At 41.4% G+C, this 17,100-nt stretch overlaps 1 protein-coding gene across 2 annotated transcripts; it reads right to left on the bottom strand.

Moving 5' to 3' along the window:
- Positions 1 to 2,551: 2,551 nt before the first annotated feature.
- Positions 2,552 to 16,839, bottom strand: Mat2b (methionine adenosyltransferase 2B). 2 transcript variants are annotated; one of them, XM_041676700.1, is made up of 7 exons: positions 16,688 to 16,839; positions 11,548 to 11,742; positions 9,122 to 9,236; positions 8,424 to 8,576; positions 6,095 to 6,288; positions 4,000 to 4,113; positions 2,552 to 3,427 (listed from the first exon to the last, which is right to left on the bottom strand). In XM_041676700.1, the coding sequence occupies exons 1-7, from the start codon at positions 16,715 to 16,717 to the stop codon at positions 3,257 to 3,259; spliced, it is 972 nt and encodes a 323-aa protein (XP_041532634.1). In that variant the 5' UTR covers positions 16,718 to 16,839; the 3' UTR covers positions 2,552 to 3,256. The 2 variants fall into 2 exon arrangements, with proteins under 2 accessions (XP_041532634.1, XP_041532633.1); XM_041676699.1 differs by lacking the exon at positions 16,688 to 16,839 and adding an exon at positions 14,402 to 14,596.
- Between the last annotated feature and the right edge of the window lie 261 nt (positions 16,840 to 17,100).

Raw genomic sequence — 17,100 nt, 5'->3', positions numbered from 1 at the left:
ATCAAGTGGGCAATAAAGAGGAAAACAACTCTTGGGAGGGATAAGCAACTTCATGGCCATCTTTTTGTAAAAACACACAAACTTGCCAGGTGGTGGTGGCACACAGCTTTAATCCCAGCACTCAGGAGGCAGATGCAGGTGAATCTGTGAGTTGGAGGCCAGCCTGGTCTACAGGGCAAGTTCCAGGACAGACTCCAAAGGTACACAGAGAAACCCTGTTTCAAAAAACCAAACCAAACATCAACAAAAAGCACAAACTTGTACAGAATAATTTCCAAGGATAACTACAGAACCTTAAATCCAATTGTGTTGACATTTATGTGGCTAAAATACAGAAACAAGCTTTCAGAAGCCATTTGGCAAAACACCAGACAGAATAATTTCTCCTTAAAAATCTATTTAAGTGTATTTCCAGAACTATATATGTATGCTTATGGCAGAAAATCCAGGGGAAGGAGGATTTATGTGTGTGGGTATGTGCACGAGTGCAGGATCCTGCGGGACCAGAGAGGGCATCAAGGCCTGTGGAAGGGGAGTTGCAGACAGTGCTGGGAATCAAATCTGGGTCTCGTGTAAGAGCAGAAAAGGCTCCTAATGGCAGAACCATCTCTCCTGCCTTCCCCCCTTTAGGAATATTTTTAAGATGACAGAAAGACAACAAAAGCCACTGGCAGTCTTATTATAGAACCCCTTTCTTTCAACTAAAAATGAAGGTAAGGGGCTGGAGAGATGGCTCAGTGGTTAAGAGCATTGCCTGCTCTTCCAAAGGTCTAGAGTTCAATTCCCAGCAACCACATGGTGGCTCATAACCATCTGTAGTGAGGTCTGGTGCCCTCTTCTGGCCTTCAGGCATACAGACAGAACATTGTATACATAATAAATAAATATTAAAAAAAAAAAATGAAGGTAATATCGATGGTAACAAGCATGGCACCTACCCCAAATGCATTTGATAAGTGAAGATATTTGTAAATGTATGTTCCTGATGTTTCCCCAGGACTTGTGAAACAGGTTTTATTTCCTTCACTTAACTCTCAAAGGGATTGAAGCTCCACCAGAACCCTTTCCTGCTGTGATTAGGGTGTCAAATACATCCCAAATATACACATGGTCAAATTCTGCCCAGAGGGTAGCAAATTCCATGATGGCCTTCTTAGGAAGTAGGGCAATGGTGGGAGAATACTTTCTCAACAGTTGTGATGCACCTATAAATCTGAGCGCTGGCAAGGTTGAGACGGAAGGATCTTAAGCTTGAGGCCAGCAATGCAAACTCAAAAACTTAAAAACGGACTTAACATTCAACATAAGTGGCCCAAAAATCTAAGTTCAAAGACGACCTGCAGAAAATGTGTACTGTGCGGCTGGTCAATATAGGAAGATGGGCCTGTGTGTGTCATGCTGGCCTATGCTATTGGCTCTTGACTAAAGAATGAGAAGATGGTGGTCCACACAAACTTACATTTTGCATGGTGTGAAGTGCAATAATTATGGGCCTGGAGAGCTGGTTCAAGGGTTAAGAGCAATGGCTGCTCTTGCAGAGCAGGTTCTATTCCCAGCACCCACATAGTGACTCACAGGTCTTCAAGTTCAGTTCCAGAGGATCTGATGTCCTTATCTGGCACCAGGCATCCCATGCAGTGCTCTTATACACTTTTTTTAAAAGAAAAAAAAAAATCAGAAAATACAGCAATTTGAAGAAAACCTCTAAATTCTCAATTTTACTTTTTAGTTTTTGCTTGCTTTGTAACACAGGCTGTCCTTGAAATCACAGTAATCCTCCTGCCTCAGTTTCTCATGCTGGGAATACAGAAATGTACCATCATGCCCAACTAGCAGGCTTTAATTTTGTATATTCTATTTCAGCTCATCGACAATGGTTTAAGATGGTGTAAGCAATAACCCAGTAAATTCCAAAACCTAATGCAGTCTGGTGATTGCCATAACCAAATGATCCAAACAAGGTCCATTCTAATTCCCAAATTTTAGGTAAATTTTAAATAAAACATAACAAGACTATGGAGTTGTTTCTAATCAGTTGGTACAAAAATACTTCTAGATCAAGTATAAGGGTTACCTTACACCACACTGCATGCTGACATTACATAGCAGAGATTCTAAGCGTCTAATTTGAAAACTTAAGTCAGTCCTTATATTGTCTCACTATGTAGTCCTGCCTGGCCTGATGCTTGCTATTTAGACCAGGCTGGCCTCAAAAGCAGAGATCTACCTGGTTCTTATAGAATAAATGATGTGTATCATCATGCCTAGCAGTACTTACAATTTAAGAAGAAACAAATTAAAGAGAAACCAATTCTGGGAATGGAAGACAGCCGAAGAATGTGGTCCCTGGTGGGTCAACCATCTCAAGTGGGTGGCTCTACCTGTGAGTCAGTATTCTTAAAAACAAAAGGAAACAACAACAAAATATTAAGGAAGCAGGGATAGATATAGGAGGAGCTGGGGGTGTAAGGGTGAATATGATCAAAATACACTGAGATTCTCAAAATGAAAACATTATATATTTTTAAATAAAAGAGAAACCAAAGTGTTACATGCCAGCAGTATTTATTGTTATTCATAAGTGATCAAAAGACAAACAAGGCTCATTATTATAAGCACATGTATGAAATATCACTTGGTGACAGAGTGAAAGAGACAGATATGTATTTATACTAAAAAAATACACACACACACACTCTCTCAAGTGTCTGCCACATGGTGCTATGCAGGTGAGGTGTCAGGCTATACAGTTCTGATATACACAACACATTAAGAATCAAGCATAAAAACCATACTTAAAGTTGCAAAAATAAAGTTTCCTTTTCTTCAAGCATTTTGATCTGGGCTCAAGCAAAGCAAACAATGAGCAGCGATGATTTTCACAGGATCCTACACGCGCTGAAACTATCAATATACAAAGGTCCACAAACAAAACAAAAACAGAGTTACAGGAATGGATAATGCATTTCATCCAGAGTCTAACAGTCTGTTTCATCCCAGCTCTCAGACGTTAACAATCATAATTTATATTTCTTGAAGAGGAAGGTGAACCAGAACGAAACGATCAACTCAAAGTCATGACTGCAAACAAGGCATGGCTGCCCTCAGTCTCTCCGACATTCTCCTAGTGCAACAGCATCATTTACCTGAAGGATCATGAGTCACAATTAAGGAGTACTCATACAAAACTATTTCCTTTATTCTTGAAAAGTGCCACATACTAGACTTTTCATTTAAAAAATACACAGCACATAGACTAATGAAAGACAGTCTGTCTCCATCTCTTGTCAATGAGGAAAGGCCAGAGCGAGTCTTTGATTCCAATTCGAAATGGCGTCCGCTGGCCAATGCCCAAAGTCTCCAATTTGGAGCAGTCAAGCTGAGCATTTTTGGGGCGTTGTGCTCCTATGACGGGGCTGTCAGTAATCTTTAAAGAAAAACAAAACAAAAAAAATCATGAGTAAAGAAGTAACATCTTGAGACTTGATAACTCAAATAGAGTTATAAGTTTCCCTTAGTGAAAAAAGACCTGATCTTATTAGATATAGAAAAATAAACATGCTGCCATCAAGACAATACTTAGGAAAAAAAAAAAATCAGCCAGGTGGTGGTGACACACACCTTTAATCCCAGAACGGAGAAGTTCCAGGACGGCCACAGCTACATAGTAAGACTCTATCTTGAAAAACAAAACATGACAAAAAAGTGCGTATGTCTGTGTGTGTGTGTGCACATGGGAGTATATGCTCATGTGGAGGTCAGAAGACAGTAATTTGGTAATGTGGATTGACTCGGGTTGTTGGGTTCTGCAGCAAGTACTCCCCACCCCACCCCCTTTTATCTCCATCAATACTCTGACTTCTTTAGGGGTAATTTACAGTTAGATACTGTTAAGTTCCAAATTAAGTTCACCCTGATTAATTATCCCAAACAGAAAAACGCTATTAATAACATATAGCGGCCTTAGAAGGTCAGGAGGGAGGCGTCAATCAGACTTACAGGTCTTAAGTGACTGCTCGGGAGGTTGAAGGCATCTGCAATCGCACATGCCATTTCGTACTTGGTCATCTGCTCGTTGCCAGACCAGTGAAAGGTTCCCTTAATGGACGGATCCTAACAACAAACACAAGGGAAGAGAGAAAGATATAGAGGGGGAGAGAGAAAGAAGAAAAAAGAAAATTAATGGTAAAGTTTGACAAGAAATTTAATTTTAAAGGTCCAAGAATCAAAAGCAAACCTACCATTTTGGAATATTCTCTTCAAATACGTAAAATCAAATATCTACAAATAATCCAACACTAAAAGCAATTTATAGAAATAACTTTTTGAAATAAAAACAAGTGGCTCCAATTTAGAGACACTGACTAACTTTAATTAACATTTTAAATTATTAAGTTAATAATTAAGTTAAATAAAAACAAAACAGTTTTGAGACATGATCTCACACAGTCTAGGCTGTCCTCAAAATCAGCATATAGCTGAGGCTCACCTCCAGTTTGAGTCTTCCAAGTTCAGGGATTACAGGCATGCACCATCATGTCGGGTTTATGAGGTCCTATGATTCAATACAAGGCTTTTTGCATGCTGGACAAGCACTTTTATGGTCTGAACCACATTCTTAGCCTCACTCCTTTTGTTTTAAGAAAAACAAAAAGTTTTGGCTTTGCTTCTTAGCCTTGGCTCACTATATGGACACAGTGGGCCTAGAATTCATAGGGATCCACTTGACCCTGCTGTTTTACTGGTATCTCAAATGCTGTTATTACAAGTGTGTACCACCAAGATCAGTTATGAAACCATTTTAAAATGAACCTGAAAAGCACAGTGACACATGCTAGTAATCCTAGCATGGGAAAGATGAGGTAGAAAGACAGCCTTGAATTGCAAGGGCAGCCTAAGTTACACAGGGATTCAAGGCCACTCTGGACAATAAACTGGTCACCTCAAGAAACCGAGGAGATGAACTAGTTAAATACACTTAACGATGCCATGCTATTATTTTCAGTCTTGCTCAGGCTTCCTCCCCCTAACAGATTTCCAAAAGCTTCTTCTATAGAATTAACTGTTTGTGTGTGAACTCAGGTGTGCCTGTCACAGCATGTATGTGAAGGTCAAGGACAACCTCTGGTGTTCGTACTTGTCTTCACCAGTATGAAGAAACTTTTAGTTTACCCACAGTATACACTAGTATGCTATGGAGCACTCTTTTTGTAGACTGTAAATATGCACTACTCTTGTTGGTTAATAAAGAGCTGGCTGGTCGATGGCCATAGGATTTTCAGGGTAGGGAGAACACTAGGAGGAAGCAGGAGAGAGTCTGAGAAGACGCCACGCGATGTAGAGCGAGCAGGATTGGAAGTATGTACATGAGGTAAACAAGCCTCGGGCAGCATACAGATTAATAGAAATGGGTTAATTTAAGTTATTAAGAGCTAGCTAAAACAAGCCTAAGCTAGTGTCCAAGCATTTAAAAATAATGTTAAATCTCTATGTCAGTTATTTGGGAACTGGTGGATAAGAAAGTCTGCTTGCTTATACCAGTATAATTTTCATATAGTAAAAAAATGGAGTTATGCTGTGGCCAGCATTACTCATAATCTAAACTGTCTCGAGTCTTCGTATGGGTATTGTATTTAATGCCAACTTCTCCAAATGCTTAAAATTTATTTCCATTCTGGGGTGGAAAGATGGCTCAATGGTCAAGAGTGCTTATTTTTTCCTTAAGAAGAATTGGGTTTTGTTCCCAGGGGATCCCATGACGTCTGGTTGTTTGACACTTACATGCATGGGTGTATATAAATTCATGAACACACACATATGTAATAAATTTAAAAAAATACCTCTCACTAGGTGTGGTTAGTCCACTGTGTCTTTACTCCCAGAATGAGGAAGGCAGGGACAGATCTCTTGCACACTACAGACCTCATGAACACAACCTCTACTCTGTAGAAACTGCTTTTGTTGGTTTCCGATTTTTAAAAACCATGTTTAACTTTTCAATCTGTGAGAATCTATGTACACCCGTGGAGGGCCGAACACCAAAGCAGAACTTTCACTAAGACAGAAGGCAGGCGCCATCTTTCCCAAGACTCACCAGCATCCTCTTCTCTGCCAGCTGCCGGCACACACTGGCTACATCCTTCACGTGTGTGGGGAACCTCTGCTGCCAGTGGTCCATGTTGGCTGACTTGTTGCTGAACTGCACCTTGTCGAACATAACAGTCACAGCACTTTCTTCAAGCTTTTCAACTTCCCCATACAGAACAGGAATTCTCAAAACAGCAGCACCTAGGGACAACACATGTAGATATTTTATGGCTGGCTCTTTCCCATGTTTTAATGTAAAGAAAAATTGTGTGAATTTAAATAATAGCAAAGAAGAAACTTTGCCTTTTAATATAAAAATACCAGGATAGGATGCAGCTCATAACTGAACAAACTGAATGGTGATCATGAATATTTTAAGTATCTGTTGTCACATATAGAATTCCTATAAAATTGGTCATTATACCCATTAAAAAATAGAGCCTATCAATAGACAACAAAATGACTGACTGGAGGGCAAGTGAAAGACAACAGCAATGCAGAACAATTTTGGGCCAACTGGGAAACCATCTACACAGGCTACGTATTTGATAGCTGGAATACATCAAGGAAAGATTTCCTCCTGACTGGTAAACATCACGTGATTATGTAAACAACACTCCGGTCCCTACAAGATGCACAACCAAGTGTTTGGATACTGCACTGATCATTGCTGAATTTGACCAAGTATACACACACAGAAGTACCAATCAAAAACTGATCAATTTGAGGGTAGGGCTGAGTGGTCACACGCTTATAATCATGGTTGAAGAAATGTTCAATATTAGATTTTATACTGATATCTGGTGAAGGGTTTGATAGCTGTCAGATTATTAGCACTTTTAACAAAGCAGACATGTATTTTCTTTTATAAAGACAGGTCTTGCTGTGATTGGAATGTTGTATCCACTCCAAAATTATATATTGAAATTTAATTCCCAGTCCAACAGAAAGATAAAAAGGTAAGTAGGTAGGTAGATAGGTTGGTAGATAGATACATACATACTTGACTATGTATGTATATAGGTAGGTAGGTAGGTAGGTAGGTAGATAGATAGATAGATAGATAGATAGGGATGGATGGATGGATGGATGGATGGATGGATGGATACATACTTGAGTATGTGCATGCTTAGTTGGGGGAGGTGCTTTGGGAAGATGTTTAGGTCATGAAGATACCACTATGAAAGAGCTTAATGGGGAGCAGTCTAGTATGGTTGAGGACAAGCAGAAAGGAGGCCTTTCCCACACGCTGGCTCTTGGAGGTTAAGACTTCCCAGCCTCCAGAACTGTGAGAAGTAAATTCCAGTTCTTTATAAATGATCCATTCTGTGCACTGTAACAGCAACATGGAGCAGACATGAAACAACATGAAGCAAGGTAGAGACTGATGTTAGCGCCACTTCTTAGGACTGATGCTCATTTGTGTATCTACTTTATCTGGAGGCACTGGAGATCTAACCTTGGGCATCGCACATGCCCAGCAAGTACTCTACCACTAGACAGAATAACTTAGAATAGTTAATAAACAAAACACAAAACTTGACAAATTAGATGTCCATAAATGAGGGCACCACAGCTGGTGGCTGCTTCTCAGGGGTACACTATGACCCAAAGCATCGGTTTCCACAGGAATCATGTTGAGCATAGTGCTGCAACAGATAGAAAATAAGTGAGCACGGTGTGCCCACAGACAGGAAGAAGTCACGTCAGAACTGGCAGCATATATACTGAGATGCAGAGATGTGGGAAGGAAGTCAGATTATGAATCAAACACTTGAAAAAATTTTTTCTGAAATACCTCTCTTAAGAAACCATATTACATGTTTGTGCTCCTGAAGGAACAGCACACAGGAGAGATTTCATTCTCCCAGCTTTAAATTTTCTTTTAGTTTCTTTTCAAAGAAGTTACACATGTACACATAAACGCACATGTTAAAAAGAAAATATCATGGTATAGGATGCCTCAAAATTTTATTACATTTATTTATGTGTATGTGTGTGTGCGGGTCAGTGACAGCTTACAGGAGCTGGTTCTCTATCCACACAGGTCTCGGAAGGGAACTCATCAACTGGTGGCAGCACTGTTACTTACCAAGCTGTCTCACCAGTCCACAGTCTCATTTCTAGTAACCTACGGTTAGTTCCTTTTCTTTCTCTCCCTTTTTTAATTGCAAGAGGGGAAGACAGAGCTTCACTGACCTAGCTTCTGAGTGCTGGGAGTTCAGGCATGTAATACATACATATAGCAACTCTGGATATTTTTATAAGTAAGGACATATCTTTTCATAAACAACACAACACAGTCTTCATCAGGTGCCAAATATGCTGGATCTTACCTAAATTGTTCTCCAGGACTGCCTTTTCTCCATCTAATTTTGTTTTGCCATAAAGATTCAAAGGATTTGGTATATCTTCTTCTGTGTAAGGGGGATTTGTGCCATCAAACACATAATCTGAGCTAATGTAGATGAGAAACGCTCCAACAGCAGCTACAAAAAGAAAAGATACGCCCACTTCATTACTTTTGCTTGGAATGTTTTCTGTTTTTGATTTTTTTTCTTCAACAAAAACACATGTAAGAGAGCAACAAAACTTTCAACTTAAACAACCCGGTGAAGCTGGACAGTGGTGGCGCATGCCTGTAATCCCCAAATTCTAGATGCAGAGGCAGGCCGAACTCCCTGAACCTGAGTCCAGCCTGGTCTACAAAGTGAGTTGCAGAACACTCAGGGTAACTCAAAAATTTTGTCTGGAAAAACAAAACAAACAAAAGCCAAAACCAAAGTGAAGGAGGCTGGAGAAGGCTCACAGCTAGCAACACTGGTGCTCTTCGAGAGGACCTGACTTTGGTTCCTAGCACCCACGCGGATGTTCACAACCACGTGTAACTCCAGTTCCAGGGGTCTGAAGTCCTCTTCTGATCTCCAAGGATACAAGGCACACATACTGTGCATAGACACACATGCAGGTAAAATATTCCTAAACCTAAAATAGGCATGTCTAAAAAAAAAATCCAGTGATGATGTAGCATTACCTGCCTCCTTTGCTAAATTCCCAGAAGCACCCACATTCAGCTGGGAAGCAGCATCTGGCTGACTCTCAACAACATCTGGTCTTCTCTCCGCAGCACAATGCACTATGACGTGAGGCTGAAAGTTAAACACTGAGTTGAAACTCAAAATGGTAAGCAACAGAGAACAACGGCTTCCTTAGAGAACTTTGGAGAAAGAAAAGGTTCCTTAAGTCAATATTCCTTTAATTAATAAATCATTTAATTTTTAATAGTTTGTCATACTTCCTTTTTCTTCTTCAAACACACACAAATGGTCTCCAAAAAAAAGAATTGCACTTTGCACACCACACACCAGGCAGATGTAAGCCCAAACGTCATACCTAGCCAAGGTAAGAAACAACTTAGTAATCCCTAGACAAAAATGCAGAAAAAAACTGTCAGCAACTGTAACTATAATCAAAATAAGACGGCTATGCCGATGTGGTGGGAAAGGGTTACCATGTACACGACTATAACTTATCAGACTCCAGGCCTCACGGCACTGAGGGCTCTGCCATTCCAGTTAATGAATTCATGACATAGGCAATAGTACCCGCTGCAAGTTAAATGTTTAAATTCAGCCATTTAACCAGAATCAACTATTTACAGAACCTGCGTGTCCATTTGACCATAAATGTAGTAAACCATCCTGTCCTGGTTATTTTCCTATTACTGTGGAACAAAAGCAAATTGGGGAGAGCAAAGGGTTTGTTTCACTTACACACCAAAGTAAATCACTGAAGGGAGTCAAGGCAGGAAGTGGTCTAGAAGCCAATGGTGTACTCTGCTTACCAGCTTGCTCCAGGTAGCATGCTCAGCCTGCTTTCTTATACAACCCAGGCCCACCCACATCAGTCATTAATAAAAATAAATAAAAGCCCCATGGACCAACATGGTAGAGGCATTTTCTCAACTGAGATTCTCTCTTTGCAGATGGCTGTAGCTCTTGTCAAGCTGACAACTAAACAGGACACAGGAAGTACTGTGAGCAGAACAGGTCTTCCTTACACACGAAAACAGAGGGATGCAGGAGATCTTTCACAGAGAGTTTTTTTTTTTAATTCAAGAAGAACAGAGCAAGAACTAAGACTGTGCGAACAGTCAATGTGCTATGGAAGCCACACGACAACTAACAACCATTTGTAACTCCAGTTTCAACCAGAAGAACTTCCTTTTCTGGCCGCTGCAGGCACTGCACACACATGTTGCACAAACATACACATGCAGGCAAAACACCCGTATGTGGAACATTCCTTTACACTATGTGAATATACGCCACTGTGATGGGATTAATAAAGGAGCTGACTGGTCAATAGTTGGACAGGTAGAGGTCAGGAGGGACTTGCAGACAAAAGGAGAGCATAAAGAAGGGGAGGAGTCTCAGAATCTTGAGGAGATGAACCAGCTATACTGAGGAAAGGTACGTAGATAGGAGATATGGGTTATTTTAAGATGTAAGAGTTAGTAACAAGCCTGAGCTACTGGCCAAGCATTTATAATTAATAAGTCTCCGCGTGGTTATCTGGGAGCAATTGCCAGGACACAGAAAAACTCCACCTATACCCATACACAGAAAATATATAAAAATAAATTTTAGGGTTGGAGAGATGGCTCAGTGGTTAAGAGCATTGCCTGCTCTTCCAAAGGTCCTGAGTTCAATTCCCAGCAACCACATGGTGGCTCACAACCATCTGTAATGAGGTCTGGTGCACTCTTCTGGCCTGCAGGCATACACACAGATAGAATACTGTATACATAATAAATAAATAAATAATAAATATTTAAAATAAATAAATAAATTTTAAAAGGAGAAAGAGGCAGAGAATGAACTCCCACATACCTAATTTCAAGAAGGTATAATTGTTTTTAAACTTGAATGTCAGAATCTGGGATGCTTCACATGTAGCATCCAGGGCCCATCAAGGATTTACTATATTACACTCTTTGGGCATACAGCCTAAAATCAGGTTTCCCCAGTGTTTCGAGTACTCATGCTCTAGGGCTCACGCCTTTAGAAAAAACCAAAGCTATAATTTGATGACAAGCCAAACAGTATCTCCATTTCCCTCTAATTTTTTTTTGGAGCATGACAAACAGGTTCTCAAAATCCCTGGCTGTACTGTCTTGGCTCTAAAGCAGATATAATTTTTTCCAGGTTCCAGATAACACTTACTTGTATGGTGAGTATTATTAGGAAAATACTGCATAAATACAAGCTGTGCACTGTGTAAAGGACAGGAAGGAGGTCTAGTTCTGGGGTAGAGTACCTGCCCAGCAGGCTGGGGACCCTGGCCCCACAACCTGCACCACTGCAGGAAAAGCACCCCCCTCCCCAGCAAGCACTTTCTGCACACTCCAGAGAACTCTGAATAGAATGCACATACAACTTCAAACATAAAAACCCATACCTGAAAATCATGAATGAGATGATGAACTGCTTCAGAATCCAACAGGTTCACCTGTTCAAACTTTGGTCTTGCTCTTCGAAAGCCACAGCCAACAGTGTGCCAGTTACTTTGCTGAAATTCTTTGTAAACTGCTCTGCCAAGAAGCCCTGTGGCGCCTGTAATTAGAACCCGCCGAGTAGGGATGTTTACTTCCTCCTAGAAGTGGAAAAGAAGGAAAGTCTGCTTGAAAACAATTCTTCTAAAGAAATGGGCTCCCATTATTGTATGCCAAATACCTGAAATCTAGGTATTTTTCTTATTAATGTCATACCTAAAAACTCAGTTTTAAAGCTAGATTAATCAAACTGCACCAACAACTGTACAACTTAATAAGTTTGTTTTTTAATTATTTTATGTGTATGAGTGTTATGCAGGCGCACCACCTGCATTGCTGGGGGAGACCAGAAGAGGGTGTAAAATCTCCTGGAACTGGAGTTCAGGCAGTGGGCTTACAGGTGGGCTGAGAACTGAGCCTGGGTACATTGCACAAAGTTCTCTTAACCAGAGAACCATCTTTCCAGCCACCACTTACTTGATAAGTTTTAATAATCAATCTCACACTGCTTTTGCAGAAGACAGATGCCAAGTGACTTACAACCACCTATAACTCAAGCTACAGATCTCTGGTCTCTGAGAGCAACTGCATTCACACACAAAAGACTCTAACATAAAAAATAAGGGGCAGGAGAGATGGCTCCATGGTTAAGAACACTGCATGTTCTTGATTCCCAGAACCCAGAGGCAACTAAAAACTCTGTCTGTTAACTCCTAGTTCAGAGGATCTGATGCCCTCTTCTTGCTTCTGTGGGCACCAGGCATGCATGCGGTGCACCCAAACACACAGGAGAAACACTCATGCACATAAAATTTTTTAATGAATACGTTAATAAAAACTAAAATCTTCCAGACTAGTAAAAAAGAAAAAATAAATAGAACAAAGTATTAATAATGAAGAAAAAGAACCTAAGATAAATCACAAGTAACTTCCCCACTTGATTTAGACTTCATGTTAATAATGGAAGTTATTTTGCTTTTATGATGGATGAAGTGATGGTATATCACCTTGATGAGTCAACAAGAATTTCCCATCTTCGAAGATATTATGAAATGCGCAAGCCTCAGATGGCACATCACATTTTTATAGGTTTGAAAATCTGTCAACATTTCAAAGCAGTTTATTTAGACTAAACTAAAACTAATCTGATCTTTAAAACATATATTTTAAATCTGAACAAACTAATATATATCCCTCAGTCAGCACTAAATTTACTTACACAGAGTACTTATGACAAATAGTTACAGACAGTAAGGAAATTTTGTTTTGTTTTGTTTTTTGTTTTTTGGGTTTTTTTTAGTAAGGAAATTTTTGAACTGATTTGTGTTGCTATTGAGAAAAATATTCATGTTCACAGAGATGTTTAAAAGCTGAAGGAATAATTTAAATTCTGTATATTCAAGGCAAAGTTCCAAAAAAAAAGAAAAAAGAAAGAAACACTTTCCTTCCGAATTCTTAAGTAAAGCCAACTTACCCTTTTGTAAAAATAGTGCTTTCAGCTGGCATGGTGTCACACACCTGAAGTCCAGTAAAAGTTCCACAGTTGAAACTTTCATTAAAGTTCATCATGAGGCCCTATTTCTGTTAAAGTCCCCTAATTATCAGCTAGCAAAAAAGCTTTTACATAAGAAATAGCCAGACATTTTGAGCCCTACCTTCACTGAGACAATGGGGATGTTCTATGGGGAACTCAGCAAGGCCAGCTGGCCTGGGTCTGAAAAATCATGGGATAAAACCGGACTCGTTGAACATAGCGGACAATGAGGCCTACTGAGAACTCAAGAACAATGGCAATGGGTTTTTGATCCTACTGCACGTACTGGCTTTGTGGGAGCCTAGGCAGTTTGGATGCTCACCTTACTAGACCTGGATGGAGGTGGGTGGTCCTTGGACTTCCCACAGGGCAGGGAACCCTGATTGCTCTTTGGGCTGATGAGGGAGTGGGGCTTGATTGCGGGAGGGGGAGGGAAATGGGAGGCGGTGGCGGGGAGGAGGCAGAAATCTTTAATAAATAAATAAATAAATAAAAAACAAAAAAGAGCGAAATACAAAAAAAGAAGAAAAACAAAAACAACAAAAACCAGACAAACCAGACAGCAGAGACTCCATTTCAACAGGCAGACACAGATTTTGGGGCATGAACAAAACTGGTCATCTCCTATACTTTCTTATACCTGAAAGACATACTGGCTTGGGAATTAAGTCTCATCAATTGTGCAGGTCAGTAATTGCTAAGGGGCTCAAAACAAAACGACTCGGATTTGGGAAGAGGCAGGGGAAGTTTACCAGACACTTGGTCTCCCAAATCTCAGCAGTCTTCCATCGTGCAAGACTTGAAACCCAAGGTGGCCAAGGGCCAAACAAACCTGTATTGGACTTCTTGCTCAAACCTTAGGGAATAAACTCGAAGCAAAGACTGTGTTCTCACTGTGAGACCGAGCGTTAACAGCACCGCATACAGGGGAATACTGACATCCGTAAAAGTACCCGAAGTAACGTGCCCTGTGAACTATGAAGTCACTGAGCTGACATCCCCAAAGTCGTCATTTATAATAAGCCACCCTCCCATCTCCTTAAAGATCCAGGAATACAAAACAAAGGTGAGGTCCACAGAACCCAAATGGAAACAAGCCCTCGGGGGTGACGGGAGGCCTCCGCCCCGCCCCAACTTCCTGGCTGCAGGGGCTCAGGGGAAGCCTGCAGCGAGCGAGGTAAACAAACTCAGAGGCGCCACCCAGGGCTCCCCGCCCCGCACCTCACCTCCACCAGCCGGCAGCTGCCGGGAACGAAGTGGATAGAGAGCTCTTTCTCCCGGCCCACCATGCCAGCCACTTTAGCGCCGTCGCCGTCGCGACCGCAGCCACCTCCAGCGCAGCACAGCCGGGGGCCACAGCGCCCGCGCCCTTGGCCCTCCTCCCCCTAGGCCCTGGCCGACCCGGGCCGCCGCTTCCGGCTTCCGCCGCCATGGCCGCGGCCGTTGATTGGCCACCGTCCGCCACGCATTCATCACGGGGCGGGACCTCAAGGGACGCTCTAGCACACGTGCCAGTTCTTAAAGAGATAGAGCAACGCCAAGCAGTGACTGCAGGTTTTCTTGTGTTTAAGCGAGTGAGTGATGTTTTTTTTTTTTTTTAATCTGTCTACTTCTTCCTTCCTAGTGAAGGAGAATAAAGAATCGAGTGGCCTAGAGTTCTGTGTTTGCAGACTGCGAAATGCCTAAGAGTCAACTCCGCGTGTATCACACAAAGTAGACTACAGCAGTAACCTGGGGAGAGGCAAAAACCAAGGGTGGTCCCTTGGGTTGGTTTCAGGCAGTTTCAAGCCCAGGCTGTCAGGGAATGATCTTGAACTTACGACCCTCCAGCTTCACCTCCCAAGAGCTGGGATCACAGGAGTGGACGAGCAATCTAGACAAGCTGTGATAGGTCGTTTGTTTGTTCAAGGAAAGGAGAAAGAATAAAAATAGGTGCTGTCTTCTGAGTCATTAACATCTCTGGAAACTAAGTTTTTCTGGAATGTTAAAAAAAATGCTGGGAAGTTTTTTTAAGTGTGTATTTTTAGCTAATTAGAAATAAAAAAGGTGTGGGAGGGAATATCATTTGGGTAATTTAACAATTACAAAATGAGAAACAACTGCGATAACGAGCCTGGTCCACTTTTAAGTAGATTTTACAGGTGTTCTGGCTGCCCTAAATGGAGGAAGTCATTTTAGGGGACCTTGCGGGGCTGCTTGAGCCAAGCTTTGGTGGAGCTGCAAAAACTTAAAACGCTGGGGCCAAGGAAGGGCGCGCGCAGTGCCGGGCATTCTTCCAAACCTGTGTGGCTGTTTAAAAGTTAATCAGAAACAACAGCCCCTAGTGTCTGACTCAGCACTCAACTGAATTACCTGCGGGTTAAAAACTCCCGAAGTACAGCACCAGCCAAGCCTATGAAACCTCCACTGTAAATAAAAGCTCACACCCAGGAAAGAATTCGCCTGCTTCGACCCAGCCTTCTGCTCTCATCCAGACACCCACATAAGGGATTTCAAAACTCGCCCCTAAACGTGACCATTGCCTGGATTTTCCCCAAACGCCTTATTGTCACAATCCGTCTGGTTTATTTTTAAACTAACGATCAAGCTGCCGTCTAGAAAAAGTTTTCGTCAAACCCAGGTGATTTTTCCTTCCTCCCCCATACACTAAAAAAACGTATTCCCCTTTCACGTAATTCTTTTGGGGGGGGGGGGGAGGCAGCCCGAGGCCCGTCAGTTTTTCATTTATTTTTTTTTTCTAATCCAGGCCTTAAAGACTACTAAAGGGGCTACCTAACACTAAATTACAAGAATAATTAGAAAGAAAAAGTCTGAGGGAAAGGACAGATCCAAGATCCCACATCCTTCTTAAAAGTGAGAATGTCTCTAGTTGGAAGGTGTGAAGGAATCCCTTCCTAGACGGAATTATAAACTGTACTCAAAAGGAACATGTAAGGATTTCTGCAATTTGCAATTTGATTCCCTGTGCAACCTTCGAGTGAGTAAGGAAATATTTGTTTGCCTACATTTAAGAATACGGTTTGACACCTGTCAGGCAAAAGTTGGGCATAGATCTCTAGGGGCACATACTTAAATGCAATTTTTAGTCATTTTGCTTAATAAAAAAAAAGGTTCTATGTGTACAATCAATGTCCGACTTCCGACAGGGATCACGTCTTAAAGAGTGCAAACTGGAACTGAAAGTCCCATTAGCAGATTCAAGCCCTACAAGACAAAAGCCGGGCATGCACCATCGATTAAATCTTATACTATCCAGAACCTTCGTCACCATTACACGTAACGTGGAAAATGAAACTCGTTCTGCTTCACAATTTATTTCTGTCAAACACAATTTGGTTTTTTGGGTCAGAAACCCAAGAGAGTTTGTTCTGTGTCTCAAGCTTCTGTTTCTTAAGGAAATAAATGGCACCGGCAAATATTTCCTTTACACCCATTTTGCTCTTACCAGCCGTTCTGAATCGCTTTTAAGTCAACGCGGAATGGAGACTGTATCTTGAATTGCTAGCTCTTACCTGTTCCATGTCCTCCGGCATTTCAGGCATGATTCCAGAACTATTTTGGGGAAACAGCAGCGGGAGGAATATCGGCGTCTGGCTTCTCTGGCTGGGTCTTTGTTTGCTCCGCCCGCACCGAGCACACGGACGCCAAAAACGTGAGGCGCAGCTCCGCTTGACCTTTTAAATTAGCATTTCCATTCCAATCCTGGAATCTCGTGCAGTTTTCCACAGTGCAGTAAACTGGCAGCTGATTCCTCCTGTTCGTTTTGAAACTACCCAATGAGAAGTTTCATGTTTAATTGTAAGTCAAGAGAGGGTCCATTACCAAAATCCATGACAGAACTATTAAACAAAACAAACAAATAAAAAAAAAAAGTGCAATTCTCCCGGTAGAACTTCTTGACGTCTCCGGTAGCGAGAATGAGCCA

The sequence above is a fragment of the Microtus oregoni genome, unplaced genomic scaffold (assembly GCF_018167655.1).
Source record: "Microtus oregoni isolate MIOR12 unplaced genomic scaffold, Mior012 000027F_ref0000203, whole genome shotgun sequence".
Classification (NCBI taxonomy): domain Eukaryota; kingdom Metazoa; phylum Chordata; class Mammalia; order Rodentia; family Cricetidae; genus Microtus; species Microtus oregoni.
The sequence above is the reverse complement of the archived record's forward strand: the minus strand, read 5'-3'. Positions and strand labels throughout refer to the sequence as shown.